This window comes from Schistocerca piceifrons, unplaced genomic scaffold, assembly GCF_021461385.2.
Source record: "Schistocerca piceifrons isolate TAMUIC-IGC-003096 unplaced genomic scaffold, iqSchPice1.1 HiC_scaffold_2510, whole genome shotgun sequence".
Taxonomy (NCBI): domain Eukaryota; kingdom Metazoa; phylum Arthropoda; class Insecta; order Orthoptera; family Acrididae; genus Schistocerca; species Schistocerca piceifrons.
This window is the reverse complement of record NW_025728455.1, coordinates 3026572-3047177: the sequence shown is the minus strand read 5'-3', so window position 1 is coordinate 3047177 and position 20606 is coordinate 3026572. Positions and strand designations below refer to the sequence as shown.

General features: G+C 40.3%; 1 protein-coding gene and 1 non-coding gene across 2 annotated transcripts in view; one reads left to right on the top strand and one right to left on the bottom strand.

Annotated features, from left to right (window-relative positions):
- The window catches only part of LOC124743692 (protein roadkill-like), an 85855-nt gene that overhangs the window by 26314 nt on the left and 38935 nt on the right, over positions 1 to 20606 (bottom strand). The window contains exons 2-3 of the mRNA XM_047248867.1: positions 15975 to 16413; positions 7739 to 7909 (exon numbers count right to left, since the gene is read on the bottom strand). Of these exons, the coding sequence (XP_047104823.1) occupies positions 7739 to 7909; positions 15975 to 16402 (599 nt within the window). The 5' untranslated portion in view covers positions 16403 to 16413. The remainder of the gene's footprint in view (positions 1 to 7738; positions 7910 to 15974; positions 16414 to 20606) is intronic.
- Trnaa-cgc lies at positions 7278 to 7352 on the top strand. The gene has a single exon. It is a non-coding gene; the product is annotated as a tRNA-Ala (tRNA).

The window sequence follows — 20606 nt, the reverse complement described above, 5'->3', positions numbered from 1 at the left end:
AATCCCACATCTCAGTAGATTTTTAGCTCGATTTGCCGTTCAACAATTAAACCGCTAATGACCAATAAACTGAATCGGTGGGATTGAGTATTGATCTGTTAACTCATTTATGATAAAATTACAAATGATTCCAAATCAAGAATATCACATTAATACTAAATTGTACTGAGCATTAATTTTGAGATTACAGTTTCGTAGTTTGAAATATGAATTTAATTTCCCTTCACTCATAAAATAAGTCCTGTCAACATGCAGTATATATCTTTGACCTAAGGGTATACAACTTTGTTTAAATATTTCCCTTTAAATTTTATTACACTTTCAACATAGCGTATTAACTTAAAATGACAAACATCTGTTATCCTCACAAAAGTCAGTGGCATATGACCAGTCTGTTTATACAGAATATACATTGTGTATTAATTGTTAAAAAGTACCTTTTTAGGACGTATTATTAACTGAACTCATAGTTTTAACTAAGTTCATACTCAGTGGCTCAAATAAAGGAAGAAAAAGTAAGCACTGTGAAATTATTTCAAACACAATCAATGGAGATGGATTAAGAAAAACATTTCCATAATACAGAATTCTTCTCATTATACACTTTATCACTTCGTGCTTTTGACTGTGTAGCAAGTGCAGAATGATATCCCCTCGCCATCCAAGACGCCCATTTTCATATCTAGCTACAGGTGGTCCCAGAAGTCTGATGCGTAATGAACTACAAACAGTGCTGATGTAGAGTGACGATCTCAGTGGTGTCATAATTAAGTTCATTGCAGAAATGCCACGTTCACACTCTGCAATCGACACTGCAATGCTGTTTATTATTGATACAAAATTTTTGAACATTGGTGGCTGTACAAGAACAGTTGGCACTTCTCCACTTAGTAGTGGTTTCAGACCCTGTTTGTACTCCCTGAAGTCCTTCATTATTTCAGAGGGCTATTAATTTTAAATCTTTCAAACATTTGAAAAATCTCATTTTCTCCGTAAGTGATCGATATGTTTTTAGGCCAGAATTTCAGGTGAATGGCCTTCATGTAGTTCATAACATCATCGTAGCTTTCAGATGCATTCACTGTTGATAGCAACCTGGATCACAAATTATTTGCCAAGCTGCGATTAAACTGTTCATCAGGAATGTTAGAAATAATTGTTCTTTGACAAAGTTTAACACATTGAAAGTTCATATTTTCCAGTGCAATGTTAGCTACATTTGCATGTTGTCCCATTGCATCAAACAGACTTTCAAACACTTTTAATAAAAGTGTAATGTCGTCGTGAGCTTGAGCAAGGTTAACACTTGATCTTTGAAGCTGTAGGGATAGATCGGCCAACTCTTCTAAGGCATCAGAGATTACAACTAGGTTGGAGACGAAAGTTGTAGATGACAATGTATTACAAAGCCCTTTGTAAGAAGACCGTTGTTTGGAGTCTCGTTTCGTGTCCTCTGATACTTCTAAAAAATGACTGTACAGAGCCCTGCAATCTTTCCACACAGCTTTTACTGCCAATAAACTGGAGGCCACCCAACAAGTGTCAAAACACATGACCAATTTTTAAATTTCTTGCTCCAAACCTTTAGCAGCAACTGCCAACTCACTGCTGTTTTTCAGGGAGCAGCTGAAGATATTTCTAACTTTATCCATGAATATTTTAAAGTGATTAATTCCCACCACTTCTTCTATCGTGTCATGCATGGTGAGTTCTGAACGATGATTCAAACAATGCCAGATGAATAAGTTTGGAAACGTCAGCTTTGCAAGGTCAGACGTTTTTCCTAACACGACAGAAGCTCCATCGCAAGTCAAAGCGATTAAATGGTATTTCAAAAACTCACAGCCTAGTCCTAGTGATTCTAACTGCTTTAAAAGTTCTTTCAAGGTATCAGATGCTGTTGTGTCATTTAGCTCAAAAAGTGTCAAAGAAATTGTCATGGCGTTTTCCCTTTTAACAATGTTCTGAACTAGACAATCAAAGCTTTTTTGTGTGAAGGAGAAGTGGCTTTGCCCAAAAGAAGTGAAAATTTGGAGTCACTTTTTATTAAATTATTTATTAGATCTGATGTCATCTGGTCAGAAATATGAATCACTATATTAGATCAAGCAACATTTGAACATAGTATTCGGCCCATATCCAAACCAATTTTAATTTGGAGATCAATTTCTGTCTCAAATTCATCAAACAGTCTATTTAACTTTGCTTGCTTATAAGCTGTCCAAAAATACGCTCAGTAACAACTTCTTGTTCCTTTACCGTGGAAGCGACGGAGTTCTGAATATGATATTTTTCTGCGTAGTCTGGATTTTGTTTGCTAAACCGTGAGCTTCAAATGTGCAGTGATCAGTTTTTTCCTAAGAGACGTGATTTGATCATGTCCCACATGAGCTTACAGTTCCTAAAAGCCATTGCTCACTCAGTTTTAACCGTTTTGTTTTTTCAGCACCTAGTGTAGATACACTTCTACAAACTTGGCCTTTTTTTAATAATTAACAACGGGTTTTTAGCTTTATAATCTGTACATTGTTCGACAGACCGACAATCTGGCTTTTCATCATCATTACAATTATCAATACTGTCTATAGATGTTTTGTCTGTATCCATATCCACCAACTTATAGAAATTTTCATTTTGCAACAATGACATAGGAGAAGGATTGTCTGCTTTGTTGTTTGCATCTTCTTCTCCAGCCACAGCTGACGTCATGGATTCTACATCTAAACTATGGTTTTCATTGCCCTCACTAACGTTTTGTCTTTTAGGTTTAAAGAAGTCACTAATTTTTGTAGAGATATACATTACTATTAAACTCTCCTGTCCACTGAGTCACAATGTGTAAATAAACACTATGAACAAACCAAAACAATGCTGTCGGTTCTGAGCAGAACAACTGCACTGCAAGCGACTGACGTACATAGAGTGATTGAGTAATATTGTTGAACGTGAATTCCTGAAGTGCCTGTTGGATTGTTTGTTGGCTTCTCTGTGAGGCAGCGATGGTTAACAAGGTAAACTAATTCAAATTGAAAAAGCCATAGACACGACCTGTCTGAATCGTGGACTAAAAAGACTGAATTCACATAGAGACATACAGACAGGCAACTGTAATGCGAGAACCACTTATGGGATTTACATGTTTCTTTCTTTAACTCACAGATATATTCATTTACTATCTATTATTATATATTTAGCTACTTTAGGTAGCACAAGAAATAAGCTGTGGCTATAATTGTAAGTCAAGTCGCAAGAAACTGGGCTGCCGTCGTGCTCCTTACACTATTAGAGCAAAATCATTTGATTTTTTAATGAATTGTAGACCTCAAAAAGAACCACAAAGTCAGCAAGAGCATATGTTTGTCTTTCACAGTTGAGTCACACTCACAATTTTTCTGCTTTGTGGGTGTTTAAACAGCTGACTTCAGAAAACAAAAATCATCATTATTCTTCAACCTTAATCTTTTATTTAGGTACATCTTTTTGAGCTCTACAGTTTGGTACTACATAACGTGATATAGTTCTTATGGACTATGTAATGTATTTCAAGAGAGCATGCTGGCAGAAAACATTTTTACTTCATATAGCTGATGACATTTAAACGGCTGAACAGACTTTCAGAAATATAGCTAAGAACCGTCCCCATTAAACCAGCTTTCAAATAAAAAAAACGGCTTTAAAATTGGAACTTTCGTTTGAGAACTATGTTGGGGCAGACAGACAACCTTAAGGGTCAAACATATACATGTCCGTTCTGCATTGGGAGTTCAAATTTGCCCCCTGTGGGAGCTCCCCTCTACTGTATAGCGTCAACCATGTTCTAACAAGGGTGCGGGCAGATAAAGACAAAGGTCAAGAGTGCCGTGGGCAAAGGGACATATCGGGTCGCAAGGCTGCCAACTTTTAGTCATGTTTGCTCCATACGCACATATGATTTTTAGCTGTGACGTAAATTACAACATGGAATAAAATGATTTCGTGAAAGCACATTATAAAGACGTTCACATTCAAACATGGCTTACATTATTTATTTCTCATTAACACACATAACATGAGATGTTGCCTTGCTACTACATTGCTGAGGTTGTTGGCAGTCTTATACAAAAGGCAATATGCACAGATCACAACTTTAGAATGATACTCCACTTATCTTGGGTATACTGTACGTGCGTACACACACACACACACACACACACACACACACACACACACACACACACACACACACACTACCTCCTGCCCGTCACATCATGTTGGCGAGCCATTGTCATGTTCACCTGTTCTGGTGCAGCGGAAAATTACGGTTACGGTTTGATTTAATACACATGTACTACTTCAAATCTCCGGTACTTTACTGTTAAAAAAAGGGGGGGGGGGGAGAAAAGAGAGAATTAGAAGAAAGGGAGTTTCTGGGAGGTGCCAGAATGCATTGTGGCCAAAATTAAGCCCTGATTCAAGGTACATGTTGTTGTGAGGCATATGCTACAGTTTGCAATCTTATTGGCCATTTGTTTGACCTCCAAATTAGTATTACATTTATCTGCAAGGTTACGTTGCTCTGTTGTAATGTGAACAGATATAAAGAAACAGGTGTGTGTGTGTGTGTGTGTGTGTGTGTGTGTGTGTGTGAAGGAAGGTTAGGTTAGCCTTAGCACTGCCTTCTGCTTTATTACATTGTTTGACAAGAATTCCTAATTAGGCTGGCGACTGATATTAATACATAACTAATATGTAATTAATAAGATTTGCTTTTGTGCTGGAGAACATCTGTTCCTCACACAAATGTTTAGTGTTGGTTATACTCTGCTGGGGTGTTTTGGAAACGAATCCCAGTCTGTTTGTCCTGTTCCCATAAAGGTTATATTGTGGTCACAACTTTCTCAAAAATTCCTCACAGCGGTTTAAGGTTAGCATTGATTGCCTTTTATGGTTGGCCACATTACCGCTAAAAACAGTCCCTTTGGAGGGGCCCTCCTGCACAATTCCACCACATGTGGGTGGCTGACTTGCTGCAAGGCTGTACCCTGTATTCTGTGACATTTGTATGGCTGCTTCGGTATCTTGGCATTTTCAGCTCTTCAGGAGGAAGGCAGAGCTTTAGTTGGTAAAGACATTTCCAGCTGGAGTACATCACAACCAGACACACACACTCTGGAATCAGGTATTGAATTGTAAGGTGTATCCAGCAACAGATGTGCACTCGGAGCACAATTCAGGTATGATAATGAGTGAACTAAATTTTAAGAGAACTGTTATGAGAATTCAGTGTGTAAATAAATAGGATAGCAAAGTACCCAGGAATGGAATGGGAATTTTAACTTCTACGAGGCTCTAGACAACGTGATAATGAACGGCGATCAAGCGAGTATCCACATTTGTCTGCATAATCCGTGAGACAGGAGTCATAGCAACAGAATGCCAGAGAAACACCATCCAGATACTACAGAAGCAACCAAGCACTTGTAAGTGCAATAGCTAAACAGCTCATGAATAGAACTTTTTGAATAAATAACAACAACATGAAGAAGAATGGAAGACAAAGGTGATTATCTGTTTGAGGAAGATAAATTTGGAGTGAAGGATCCAGGGATAGTGGAAGGAATGTGTAAGAAAAATCAAGGTATCTTTATTGGATTTGAAGATCTTTACATGACATTTGACAGCATGAAATAATAAAAGTGTGTGAAATTTTTTTAAAAGATACATATAAGATATATTGAACAGCAGGTAACATAGAATATGTACAATAATCAACAAGAATTGGTATTCTGAATTAAAGATTGTTAAAGATAAGGATGCAGGTAATCTCCACACACGTTCAGATGAACACTGAAGAATCATTGGTGGAACTGAAGAAACTTATAGCAATTTAATTAAAACTGAAGTTGAAAAGGATATCATTGATAAAATTCACTGGTGATATTTCTGTGTTCACTGAAAGTCAGACTGAATCACCAGAATTGGTGAATGTAATAAACAGTTGAATGAGTGCCAAATCAGGATTAATGAATGGAAGAAAGAGGAAAGTATTGGGGTGTGGCAGAAGTAACATTGGTGGCAAAGTTTACAGAATTAAGGACCACACAGTAGACCACTTGTAGGGACTCTGGTACATGTGATGCTAATTTACACTGAGGGTCAAAGCACGGTTGTTATAAGGAATAATGTAGCATGGAAAAACAGGAGATTCCCCGCAAAACAAAGTTACTAATATCAAAGATATGCCTTAATTTGTGTTAGACATACCTGAAAGTATGCTTGAAGCAGAGTACTGCATAAAAATTAATCATGGATTATGGAAAAAACAAGAGGGGAATCGGAGCATTCTAAATGCTGTGCTATTGACGGATGTTTAAACTAGGTGAACTCATAACAGAAGAACTATCGAACATCTCTGCAGAATAGGTGAGGATAGTGTGGTATGTGGAAAACTGTGACAAGTACAAGGGTCAGCAGAGTAAGTTATATTTGAAGGCATCAGGGAATAACCGCTGTGGAACTAGAGTTGGTTGCTGAGGTTAAAACTGTAGGGAAAGACAGAGATAGGATTGCATGTCATAAATAATTGTGGACTCTGGGAGCTCATGGCACTGCAATTCTGCTGCTCAGACAGACGGACACATTGTCAACAGAAGGCAGAGTTTCCCCTTTGCATGTCTGTGGTTACCGAGACTGACTGTTACACAGCAGAGTACAGTGGGGCAACCAAGGTGGTCCACACCCTGGCAAGCTGAGGCTCTGCTGGCGTTTGCTTCTGTTTGGTGATTGCCGAGTATATTTCTTGTTACTAACAGAAACTATAGCAAATTATTGGGTTCTTTCTCCTCTCTCATTCCTGACAAGCACCAAAAATGGTCTCATAAATGTGTGTGTATGTGTGACCTCTGCTAGACCACTCCAATACATCTAAAGTAATAGACATTTATCTCATCTGACAGTGTTACACATTCAGTGCACTCATACTCTCCCCATCACTAAATTTTCTGGGCATGACATTGTCTGAATTATTGAAACTTCCTGGCAGATTAAAACTGTGTGCCGGACCGAGACTCGAACTGGGGACCTTTGCCTTTCGCGGGCAAGTGCTCTACCAATTGAGCTACCCGAGCACGACTCTCATTCTGGAAACCTCCCCCAGGTTGTCGCTAGGCCGTGTCTCCGCAATATCCTTTCTTTCAGGAGTGCTAGATCTGCAAGGTTTGCAGGAGAGCTTCTGCAAAGTTTGGAGGGTAGGAGCCGAGGTACTGGCAAAAGTAAAGCTGAGGACGGGGCTTGACTCGTGCCTGGGTAGCTCAGTTGGTAGAGCACTTGCCCACGCAAGGCAAAGGTCCCGAGTTCGAGTCTCGGTCTGGCAGACAGTTTTAATCTGCCAGGAAGTTTCATATCGGCACACACTCCGCTGCAGAGTGAAAATCTGTCTGAATTATTGTTGGCATTGGTTTGCTGGTCTTGGTGAATAAGACACTGAACTGTTGACAATAACTATTTTTCCTACCAACCTATTCTTAACTAACCTCTCTCCCATGATACTATGATCTAGTTGTGGGGATACCACCTCTGATTGTATGTTTTGATTTTATTCCCAGTTCACTTTGCTGACCCTCATTAAATCTAGACTGAGCATTTACACTTTGCTTTTCAGTATTTATATCTTATCTACCATACAATGGTTGTGTGTGTGTGTGTGTGTGTGTGTGTGTGTGTGTGTGTGTGTGTGTGTGTGTGTTTTGAGGGAACTCACCGCATTTGAGAGACAGTGGCCTCATCAGGTTGAAGAGTCGTGGGCCGCGCAGCAGCAGGTGTCTGGTGAGGTGCGCTGGCAGAGGTGGCGGTGGCAGCGGTGGTGGTGGCGGTTCTGGTTCTGGTTGTGGTGCTGGTGGTGGCGGTCCTCGGCTCTGTAACGACTGGTGCACTGCACATACAGAGAGGCAGGGTGTGAGCTGGCTGGGCGTGTCCTTGTGGGGATGTGGAGGTGGCTCACTATGGCCAGCACTGCTGAGGGACCGGACCATCCACACAGGGGATAGGGCTCCAGTTAATACAAATGAATTACCAGTAAGCTAATAACAATCAGTCGTACCATCTGAGCTTTCCATGGCAGTCGCTCAACCCCATACAACAGGTAGTTCAAATCTAGGTGCAGCCAGAAGGTACATACAATGCCCAATACTTGCACAAAACAATTACAGAATTACTGGACAGGTTAGCTCAGGTGCTATCACCATCAAAACTATCCAAACGGCCTGAATTCCACTCCACCTAAACTGTATGATGATGATGAAGTGCCATATTCCTTGACAGAGTGTAGGGGAATGACGAATGCACCCACATAATGTTACTGTCTTGCAGTTCCTCTGATCTCTTTTTGATATGGGCATTTCACTCTACAAAATGATTATTACAAGACCCCCACTTGAAGCAACTGATTTGTAACACTGAGTCCACAATCAGACTAATATCACGATAATGTGAATATCGAAACCTGTTATAATTAGATGGCAGCTTGTAAACTCAAGTTTATTGCAATAAATGACTTTTGGAAACTAAGTTTCAACTTGAAATTAAGTGACGAAAACATTTGTATTAAGACTACCATCCAGGATTCCAATTGAGCACCTATTGTCTCTGTTAACTAAGTACGAAAGATCTTAAATACCATTTCAGCCACAGGTAAGCGTGTGTGTGTGGGTGCATGTTGAAATGACTTGGCATTGTGTTCGTTGAGTCAAACCTAGCAACTAATAGGATTGTTAAATAAGTGCAATAATACAATACATATCCAAATATAGCAAAATGAGAATCTGAACTGTCGAGAAAAAGTATTTTGTTCCTTTACTGGGATCTGAATCCACCACCTCTCATTGTTTTCTAACCACAAATACATGTTCAACATCTGCTTAGTTTAGCTGTAGCAGGATGTGCCCATATATGAACTGGAAATAACCTAACGGAACATTCTGTGTGGGGTGGGAATCTATCCCTGCATGCTGCATGCACCGTCATTGTTGACTGCACACAAGATGATGTTGATTATCGAATTCTTTTTCGCCACTCGCTACGAGGTACATGTTTTAACTTTTCAAGCAATCATTTAAAGTTTTGTGTGACAGACTTGAAATCGACACCAGGTGTCACAGTTGACAAGACATGCAGAGGCGATAAAAATCAAAATTGCTTTTCTCCTCTGGTTTTATGTACACAACACAATGAAAATCTTTGCAGACAACCATGAATACAATGGATGCTAATAACTATGGACATATCCGTGGTTAGAATTTCTTAACACAAAAGAGCTTCATTACACCAGATGTGTACTGTTACATTCTGAGGACTCACATTAGCCTTTGATTCTACGTTTTTTGTCAGGACCAAACATTTTTGTTTTATGAAGGTAAAGCCAAATAGTTCAAATGTCCATCCAACCATCCTGTTTTAAGTTTTCCTTTATTTTCTTAAACTAAGCAATGCAAATACTGTGACCATTCCTTTGAAATGGCACTATCTATTTCCTTTCTAACATTTCAGAGCTGTAGATTCTACTTTGTCTCTAATGGTCTTGCAGTCGATGGGATGTTTGACACTTAATTACTTCTTTCTTTCTTCCTCAACATTTCCTATTGAATTATAGTGCCGCATGATGGCTAATTGGTCACATTTCGTGACATTTGGCAATGATCGATTGAGCCATACTGGTAAACCACCACATCAAAAACCAACTGAAAATGAGAAAATTATTTCCTGACGTAATTTCTTTGACACACTTACCACATACATGCACAAAATAATACAACAAAACAAACACATTTCCAGAATACAAAAGGACTCACAAGCTGAAAACTTACAAACACACACTGACAACACCACACAGAAAAGAACCAGATGGTACACCATGACCCACAACACAACACAACACAACACAACACAACACACAACACACAACACAACAACACAACAACACAACACACAACACACAACACAACAACACAACAACACAACAACACAACACACAACACAACAACACAACAACACAACAACACAACACAACAACACAACACAACAACACAACACAACACAACACACAACACAACACAACACAACACACACACACACAAATGCGTACACAAACAGATCACAGATACTTCAATAATTACACTCTAAAGTTTCGCAATAACATTCGATCTTTGGTAAAAATATTTGACAGTCGGCAACAGAAACCAAAACATTGCATTGAAACAATCTTTCAGTTCATAGCGCTGTGGAGTGTGGGAAAAAACTGCAAATTGTCATTCGTAAGAAGAACAACACCAAAAATGCAATGGGAGTGTAATATGTAAGAAATTGTCCACACAACCTGTAAGTACAGTTCAAAACATTACTACTTAATAGGAAATACCAACCACCAGAACTGTTTATAACCTATAGGCACAGTGACAAAAATGTAAATTAAATAGCTAACATATGTTCATATTCCAGGCCACTGATAACGCCTTGCAGAAAATAAACTCTAAACGCGTATGGCACTAAAATTGTGTTTTATTCAGTTGCTGTCAGATGGTCCATAAGTGAAAATTATCAATATACTGTGATGCACAAAATACTTCATGCAGCATTTTTGAAGGTTTAAACAACAATCCTTATGACCTTCAAGTGTACAATATTCAATAAGTCACTCCAAGAATATTTTATAGCTACAAATAAAAAATTATGATTGATAAATATACTTATTCCAACCTGCATGACAACACGTCAGACAAATGTCTATGATATTATGCATGAATCTACTTGTTTCAGTTAAATTATGGGTGGTCCTTTTAGGCTACATGCATCAATTTAGTATGCTACATGAGGAAAAATGATGGACTTTCTTATGCACTTGCACGATACATTTTAGGCCCCCTTTTTCCACATGGAATTTATATGGAGGGATTATCTGTGCTACATAAGCTACATTTACTGAAGACAAGCCTCATCTTTGCCAAGATTGACGGTGTTAATAATAACAGAAGAAATTATAATAATGAATGATCTCTTCAAAAAACTATTATAGTGGATAAACATGGCTGCTTAGTAGCTTAATACCACTTCAAAGTAAAAAATAAATTCCTTCTGAAATTATAATAAAGGGAAACCACTTCAAGAATAACAATGGATGCATTCTCAAACAACAGTCACTGCCTATGATTGACTTCCTTATATATCAAATGCATCTCTTCTTTTAGTAAAATTATAAGCCTCTATCACAATAATAAAGAACTAGAAAATAATTAACGTTCCTTGACACAATGCCACACTACTGCAGTTATAAATGTGACAATGATCCCTGGAGAACATTCTGGAAGTTTGATTGATACTTGTCGCTGAGTTTATTTTGTGCGATCTAGTGTTGGTGTAAAACTCGTACTAGATCACACCAGCTCAGGTGGGAGAAAACACGTCCTGCACAAATTTCTGTAGCCTACAATAATGCCAGTAGTGCAGCTGACAATTATGTGATTTTATTTCAGTGATTACAAAAACAACTCTAAAGTACACATTAGGTAGCTGAGGCAACTAGTGACCATTGATATGGATTAACAAGGAAAAGAATGTTTTGTGAAGGCTGAAATTAACCTCCAGGGAAACGGAACGCTCATCCAGTGAGGAGCAAAACAGTGGCACTGCATTGAAAGTAGTTTGGTGGTCTGTTAAAATTGCTCTACCTTCATTTCCTTAAGCTCTGTGTCCGAGTCACTGATCAGCCAAACACTTAGCTAGTATTAACAGATCCTCTTTGCCTCAGATGACTTCTGTTGAACAACATAAGGTTCCACTTTCCTTCCTAATCTACAATAAAGCCGACACTCCTTCACTACCTGCTGGAGGAGAGTCGGTGTATGTTGGGCCACGACAGAGGCAGACGTCCGGCTAGTGGAAGCTCTCCATTAACCTTTCTTGCACCAGAAATTTTACTTCATTCCTGAAACAATTGTCATGTAAAGTCACAGCAAACTTATTTGAACTTGCAATGTTGAAAATGTTGGTGCTGAACTGGGAATCTAACTCGGATATCTCTTTCTGCCATTTTGAACACTTTTCGGACAATACAGTTCCATCGTTTTGTTGGGTCCCCAACATTCCATAGTTATCCAGGTTTCAATGAAAGGGGAAGGTCTGGTTTTAAATACTGGTTGGGTACAAAAATTTTCACTGTGTGATTTCAAGTTGTAGCATTCGCACTGCAAGTAATATGTGGAAAGCAATAATGATTTTTAGCATTTGTGCATGCAACATCAACAATAACAATTGGTGCCAATTTTGACTATGAAACAAGCAGAGAACGTTTTATCCTATCATTTCAGATTTATAAATTTCACTCCTAGTGGCTGGTGGATAAGTATTTGACAGGTGTGTAGCCAGTGGTGATAGCATATACAGGGTTAAGAGTCCCAGTCAGCACAGAACTTTTCCTCGCATAATTTCTAGTTCAGACATGAGCATATCTCACTGGTGGTGAAATAAACCGACATTGTGTATCTATATGTGGCTGGAAAACAACATGATATATGCTGGGTTCGAAACACAGCAGGGGAATACTTTGTTGTATAATCATTTCAGTTTCATCATCCCTTTAGCGGTGAAAAATTTTGACACATAAAATTATAACATTTTATTGTGCTTCATTCACAATCCCTGCCCAAAACAAAACTTTATGCCCCATCATATCAAGTTTGAAAAAGTGCATATGATGTTACATGTGGTTAAAATGATAGTTAAGATCTGTAGTGACCAGATTGGAGTCCTGGATCCCAGTCCAATACAAAAGCATGTAGTTTGAAGCTGAATCTTGCTTTTTGAAATGTCATTTATTGTAATTCACTTGAGTTTACAAGCACTGAGGATCACCATCTCTGGTAAAGGGCTTTCTGATATTTACATTCCTGTGGTATTGGTTTTCATATGGACGATAATAGACAAAGCGCAAGAAAGTTATGTGGCTGCGTACAAACCAGGTGGAATGCAGTTCAGGAAATTTTGCTGCTTCTGAGCATGGTAACACACGCATATAAATTTGACAGGCACGACACTCGTCTGATTGTGAAACATTTCGTATTGTAATTAATGTGATACTTTGATCATCAGACATTCTTCAAAGCCTGTTTTAAAAACTGGTCTTTGAAAGGTACAGGTAACTAAATGGTTGACAGCGTGTTTCAAATTGAGCTGGAGAAGGAATTCAGTACAGCAGGTAGTAAGGCACGGTGAAACCCATGATTTGACAACAGAAAGAGGCTGTGGTTGTGCAACAGTTACGTGTCATAACAGTATTACCACATTCATCTAAATTTCATTCATTAAATACGGTTGACAGGAATTTAAGTATTTTTCAAGTGAGCATCCTCACCTTGTAAGCACACATGAAACCATGGGGTAGTTAAAGTAAGCTGTGTCATTCCCCAGTGATGGAAAAACACACACTAATGTGTGTGTGTGTGTGGGGGGGGGGGGGGTGATGAGCAATGTTTGTGATTGATGATGTAAGTTGTGCTGTGAACTTGCTACTGAAATAAAATTAAGTTTGTCCTCCACATACAGTAGGTATGAATGGTAAATTCCATGAGAATCTGATGTCTATCTAGAAGGGCTGGCATGGATACAAGGGGGAGTAGGATGAACATGGGATAGTGAGACATCCTCCCCAGAAAATGGGAAAACACTATCACTTCACTGTGTGAAGTGGACACTGTATGAAGTAAAAAATAATTCTGCTTACATGTGGTTTTATACATCTTATTTTAATTATCATTAAAATCATAGGCACATGTGGTGTATAAAATTTGAGTGTGACACTATGTATAATTTTGAGAGGTGGGGGGGGGGGGGGGGGGGTCAAGTGGAATCAGTGAAAGACAGAGGCAGTTCCAGAACCAAACATTGTATATCTGTCTGTAACTGACACCCAATAATGTGGGAAGTATGAGGCACTGAACTAGGTGAAGATCACGACAAGAATCTAGTATACATCATCAAGAGAATTTTTAAAATGTACACAAAGATTACTGTTAGTAAAAAGATTACCGTTAACAAAATATTTTTACAACATAAGAGCTTCAGTCATTTCCCACAGCGTGTATAACGAGTTTGGAATAATATAATGTTTAAAATTTTTTTCAAGAATGTAAATAACAATTGTAATATGTTTATTGCTTAAACAATGAATTTTGATGTTAATCTTTATAGAATAAAAGAGAAAGACACTGAATGATTGACAACACTGGCTCTATGTTCATTACAATTGGTTCAGGGAATGCACAGTGTCATCTCTAACACAAGATTTCGAATATGTCAAATAGCACATAAAATACTACATAAGTATTAAAATCTAAATGAAAAATAAATGATTATTTACCAGTGTTAGTGGCTATTAGACTTGTATGAACATATGTAACTGTAAGACGGTGCAGAAAAATGGTAACTCTGGTCGCACAGACACTAAGCGTCACAGACTATCAGAGGTGGAACAGCAACAACAATGGATGGGATAGATAATGTCATAAGATGTGCCACAGGAGAATGGAAGCTTGTAGTGTTCACTGGGTGGCTATAGTACAGCCATAGATCCACTGAAACACACACACACACACACACACACACACACACACACACACACACACACACACACACACACACACACACACACACAGAGGTGGACACCTGTTCGTCGAATACACAGTAAGGCACGGTATTCTGTGTGTCACAGAAGGGAACGTATCCAAGCACTGCTTGAGCTTTATGTAATGCTGAGTACAGAGGCGAACAAAATGAGGTGGGAAGATTTAATTTTATGGGACCAGCTGGAACTGCTGCTCGGTCTGGCCTGTGATGCTGCGAGGTGGTCTCAGGCTGCAAGAGGTGTGAGCAGTCAGACACTGGGGCACCGATGCTTACTTCACCTGGTTTTCTGAACATCTTCCATACAAGCCCTCCCAGCAGAGCATTCTTTTATATAATGTGCCTTTAGAGCAATTAACATCTTCCGTGTACTGTCTGGATTTGAAGAGAACTAAGAATTATCTTGGAATAGTTACTGGCATATGGCTTGCACGTGGAAAGAAAGTGACAGACAACTACGTAAGAGCCAAAGCTGTAATACTAAGGTGTGAATAGTGATTACTCTGATAGTCTCCTTTACTAAACGAAGAAAATTCCACAGGTCAACATCAGCAACATAAAATTGTAGGTAAGTTGCCGCCCTCCTCTAATCATTCTGCAGTACACTACCTTTCTCGAGGTGTCGGCTGTAAGTGACTTACTCGGTCATCATCTTTATGCAGCGTGCCACTATTCAAAGGTGTCTCATTGTCATCAGCCACAGAGGCAATGGACAACTTTAGAGACTACTTTATGGGAACAGGCCTACAGCAAGCAGTACAGGCTGCCGGTTGCAAACTACACCCATCGCTGCGTCAGCCTGTGCTGGGCAATACAGCTTTGTGTCCACAGCAGTCTGCCTCATGCTCTATTCACACAGTGAGTGTACCCTCTGTCATGACAGTTGATGCTAAAACCTAAACAACCACTTTCTGTATACATGTAGCTTAATATAATGCCTACAAACTGGCTCTTTGATGATTTTTGTTAGCTAACATACCTGGTAATGAACACTGTTCAGTTTAGGGGTTCACTGAAACTGCTACACGAGGGTAATGATAGCATTGTGAGCTATCGTGAAATGACTGTCTATGACGATGTATTTTACAGCAGACACACATCTAAGAAAATTCAGTGGGAAAAATTATACAGTTGGAAATACACACACCTAGAACCGAGAGACACTAATCAGTGGGTTGTCTCACACTTACCTGGTTTGTGGTGGTGGATCATACAGCAATCTGCTCACTTCGATCAAGTCCTTAGGTTGATGAAGCATCGCATCTGCCCACCCCTGAGTGGCCATCACCTCGTGGGTACGAGTCTTAATAAATTCGATGGCGGCTCACCTGAGGTCACTGCAGGAGTGGCGGACTGCGAGGACGGCTGCGGCCGCCCCGGTCTCGACGGTCAGCTGAGCGGCCACCTGCCGCTCGCACTCCGCCTTCAGCCGCGACACCCCGTACTTATCCGCTGCGGCCAGCAGCTGGGGGGCCGTGCCGGGCAGCTGGGGGGCCCGCTGGGTGTACAGGTAGGAGACCAGCTGCCTCAGCACCGGGCCCCCGATGTCGGCAATCCTCACCACGCCAGTGCAGGCCTCGAGGGTGTCGTGGGCGAACATGGCCGCGAACACAGGGCTCCTATCCGCGAGGACGGCCCTGTGCACCACCAGCCGAGTGTCACCTGCCTCGAGTATCACCATGGCGTCGTCCCCGGCGTCCAGGAGTGCACCCAGGTCCACCGTCACTGTCTCTGTGATGTCCTTAACTGCTTCCATTGCGGACGATTCTGAAACACGGAGCAGCCGTTTCAGCATACAGGTGACTGACGATGCTTCTACGAGTGACAGCCACACCTGTCTCCAGCGACAGTTGATAAATACAGGGTGAGTCACCTAACATTACCGCTGGATATATTTCGTAAACCACATCAAGTACTGACGAATCGATTCCACAGACCGAACGTGAGGAGAGGGGCTAGTGTAATTGGTTACCACAAACCATAAAAAAAATGCACGGAAGTATGTTTTTTAACATAAACCTACATTTTTTTAGATGGAACCCCGTTAGTTTTGTTAGCACATTTGAACATACAAACAAATACGTAATCAGTGCCGTTTGTTGCATTGTAAAATGTTAATTACATCCGGAGATATTGTAACCTAAAGTTGACGCTTGAGTACCACTCCTCCGCTGTTCGATCGTGTGTATCGGAGAGTACCGAATTACGTAGGGATCCAAAGGCAACGGTGATGGACCTTAGGTACAGAAGAGACTGGAACAGCGCATTACGTCCACATGCTAACACCTTTTTATTGGTCTTTTTCACTGGCGCACATGTACATTACCATGAGGGGTGAGGTACACGTACACACGTGGTTTCCGTTTTCAATTGCGGAGTGGAATAGAGTGTGTCCCGACATGTCAGGCCAATAGATGTTCAATGTGGTGGCCATCATTTGCTGCACACAATTGCAATCTGTGGCGTAATAAATGTCGTACACGCCGCAGTACATCTGGTGTAATGTCGACGCAGGCTGCCACAATACGTTGTTTCATATCCTCTGGGGTTGTAGGCACATCACGGTACACATTCATCTTTAACGTACCCTACAGAAATAAGTCCAGAGGTGTAAGATCAGGAGAATGGGCTGGCCAACTTATGCGTCCTCCACGTCCTATGAAACGCCCGTCGAACATCCTGTCAAGGGTCAGCCTAGTGTTAATTGCGGAATGTGGAGGTGCACCATCATGCTGATACCACATACGTCGACGCGTTTCCAGTGGGACATTTTCGAGGAACGTTGGCAGATCATTCTGTAGAAACGCGATGTATGTTGCAGCTGTTTGGGCCCCTGCAATGAAGTGAGGACAATGTTTCAAGCGTCAACTTTAGGTTACAATATCTCCGGATGTAATTAACATTTTAGAATGCAATAAACGGCACTGATTACGTATTTGTTTATATGTTCAGATGTGCTAACAAAACTAATGTGGTTCCATTTAAAGAAACGTAGGTTTGTGTTAAAAAACATACTTCCGTGCATTTTTGTATGGTTTGTATTAAACAATTACACTAGCCCCTCCCCTCACGTTCGGTTTGTGGAATCGGTTCGTCAGTATTTGATGTGGTTTACGAAATATATCCAGCGGTAACGTTAGGTGACTCAACCTGTGCAGTCCATCCTTAGTCGGTTCCAGCAGTATCACACCCTTTCTGTCCGACGGATGCCATTGGTGAATAACAGCAAATCTTTAATAATACCATTTTCAAGCTTTACCTTTTCTATCAGCATATTTCATTTGGAGAACAAGCTCCAGAAGCGGCAAGGACATTATTTCCATCATTTTTTCTACAGTGCAATGTTATTTGGTATGGAAATGGTTTGAAACAGACGTCTACCAAAATACTAAATAGGCTGTACAGAACTATAGTATTACTCTATTCAACGAGATGTTCTCTTTACTTCTCCTGTTATTCAAGAAAACAACACTGTTTTATGACCTGAATCTGTATTATTCGTCATTTAACAAGCAGTCATGCGTGTACCCTTGCAGGAGTTGCTTCACACAGTGGATGAAGCCCGTGCGTCGGGAGACTGACGTGCGTTCACAGTGAAAGGTCGTGAAGTGGGTTCAGCCGAGTACGCAGTTCAAATTGTCATCCACCGGAGTACAGTAGCGGACAGACACATTCAAGAAACAGTCAAGGGAATGTTTTTGTGAAATGTAATGTTTATTTCTTGAAGGATTTTTCTTTTATGTTTGTACAGTTTTGTGTATGTTTTTAGTAGTGTGGATGATGCGTGAATGTGGTCTAAAGTAAATATGTAGATCATTGTTATAGTGACAAACGCCGTACGAAGTAACGTGAGAAATTCTTAATACACTGTGAATGAAGACGACGGGGAATTTTGTATTATAGTGTGTCAAGTATGTTTATGGTAAAGGGAAGCTAATTTCAGTGTAAATGAAAACAGTTAATAATGTAAAGTATAAATAAAGTACCAGAATGTTAAATATTTTGGAAAAAGTACAGTTCGAGTGTGTTTATTGATTTGTTAGTCATGAAAAAAGCGCGCTAACACAGGAGAATAATATTTTTGTATTGGCCTTAATGTAGACTGAGCAATCAGAACAGAGTATTCTTCACGCATCTCTTCTCTTGCAAACGGAGAATGCTTACACCAATTCAAGAAGTCAGAGCCCAGCCTTTCAATGGTACGGTCGTGTGTAGTATGAGCTCCGAAGGAAGTAGTTGTTTGCCAGTTTCGTGTCTACATGTGCTACATGTCACAACAGTGCTTTACAGTGAAGGTAAATAAATTCATTCATAGCGGTATCAACGAGCAGCAATACGGCAGGGCAGCGCTGCCAACTTACACGACGAGCGGGGACCCTGAAACTGGGACGGCGGCAGACGGAGGAGGTCTGACACTCAGTTTCAGCACGCCGAGGCTGCAGCATTCGACGAAAGATAAGTTTGTTAGAACTGTTGTGTGTGTGTGTGTGTGTGTGTGTGTGTGTGTGTGTGTGTGTGTGTGTGTGTGCGCGCGAGCTGCGGACTGAGTAACATGGTAAGTGATAAAGATTTTGTAAATACGAAAAAAGGATTCTCATTCAGTGGAAGTGCTTCACAAACTAGCACGCTTGAACAGAGAGGAGGAGTAGATGTTAAAGTAAAAGAGGAGGTTTTTGAGGATATTTCTTTGTTATTTACAGACGGTGAAGTAGACTCTGCTTCAAGTACGTCAGTTAATGTAACTAGTGGAGACAATGAAGATCCTGAAAGTCACATTAAGCCGGCCAGAGTGGCCGAGCGGTTGTAGGCCCTACAGTCTGGATCCGCGCGACCGCTGCGGTCGCTGGTTCTTCCTACAGGACACATTACGAGCTTTCCACAAATAACTTACTGTAACAGAAAACGAGTACTTCTGAACATTTTCATGTATGACATCGGTAGCACCTATTATCACAGTGGGTAACGCAAAGTTGTTCAATGCGCTAACAGTTTCGCAAACTGTCGACTTTTACACGCATGTTCGGCACAAACTGTTCTCCTGGTTCACCGATGACATTGTAATTCTGTCAGAGACAACAAAGGACTTGGAAGAGCAGTTGAACGGAATGGACAGTGTCTTGAAAGGAGGGTATAAGACGAGGATAATGGAGTGTAGTCGAATCAAGTCGGGTGATGCTGAGGGAATTATATTAGGAAATGAGACACTTAAAGTAGTAAAGAAGTTTTGCTATTTGGGGAGCAAAATAACTGATGATGGGCGAACTAGAGAGGATATAAAATGTAGACTGGCAATGGCAAGGAAAGCGTTTCTGAAGAAGAGAAATTTGTTAGCATCGAGTGTATATTTAAGTGTCAGGAAGTCGTTTCTGAAAGTATTTGTATGGAGTGTAGCCATGTATGGAAGTGAAACATGGACGATAAATAGTATGGACAAGAAGAGAACAGAAGCTTTCGAAATGTGGTGCTACAGAAGAATGCTGAAGATTAGATGGGTAGATCACATGACTAATGAGGAGAAGAGGAGTTTGCGGTACAACTTGATTAGAAGAAGGGACCGGTTGGTAGGACATGTTCTGAGACATCGAGGGATCACCAATTTGGTATTGGAGGGCAGTGTGGAGGGTAAAAATCGTAGAGGGAGACCAAGAGATGAATACACTAAGCAGATTCAGAAGGATGTAGGCTGCAGCAGGTAGTGGGAGATGAAGAAGCTTGCACAGGATAGAGTAGCATGGAGAGCTGCATCAAACCAGTCTCAGGACTGAAGACCACAACAACAACAACAACAACAACAACACCAACTAGGAAAATCTTGTTTCGCTAGCTGTCGATAACTCAAGAAATAACTACCAATGGAGTCAAAAAAATAAGAACGGAAGTATAAGTACTGAAATATCGCAAAAGATAAAGTTCCCTGTGTTAGCAAAATATTCTCCTTGTGTGCTATCATTCGCCAATCT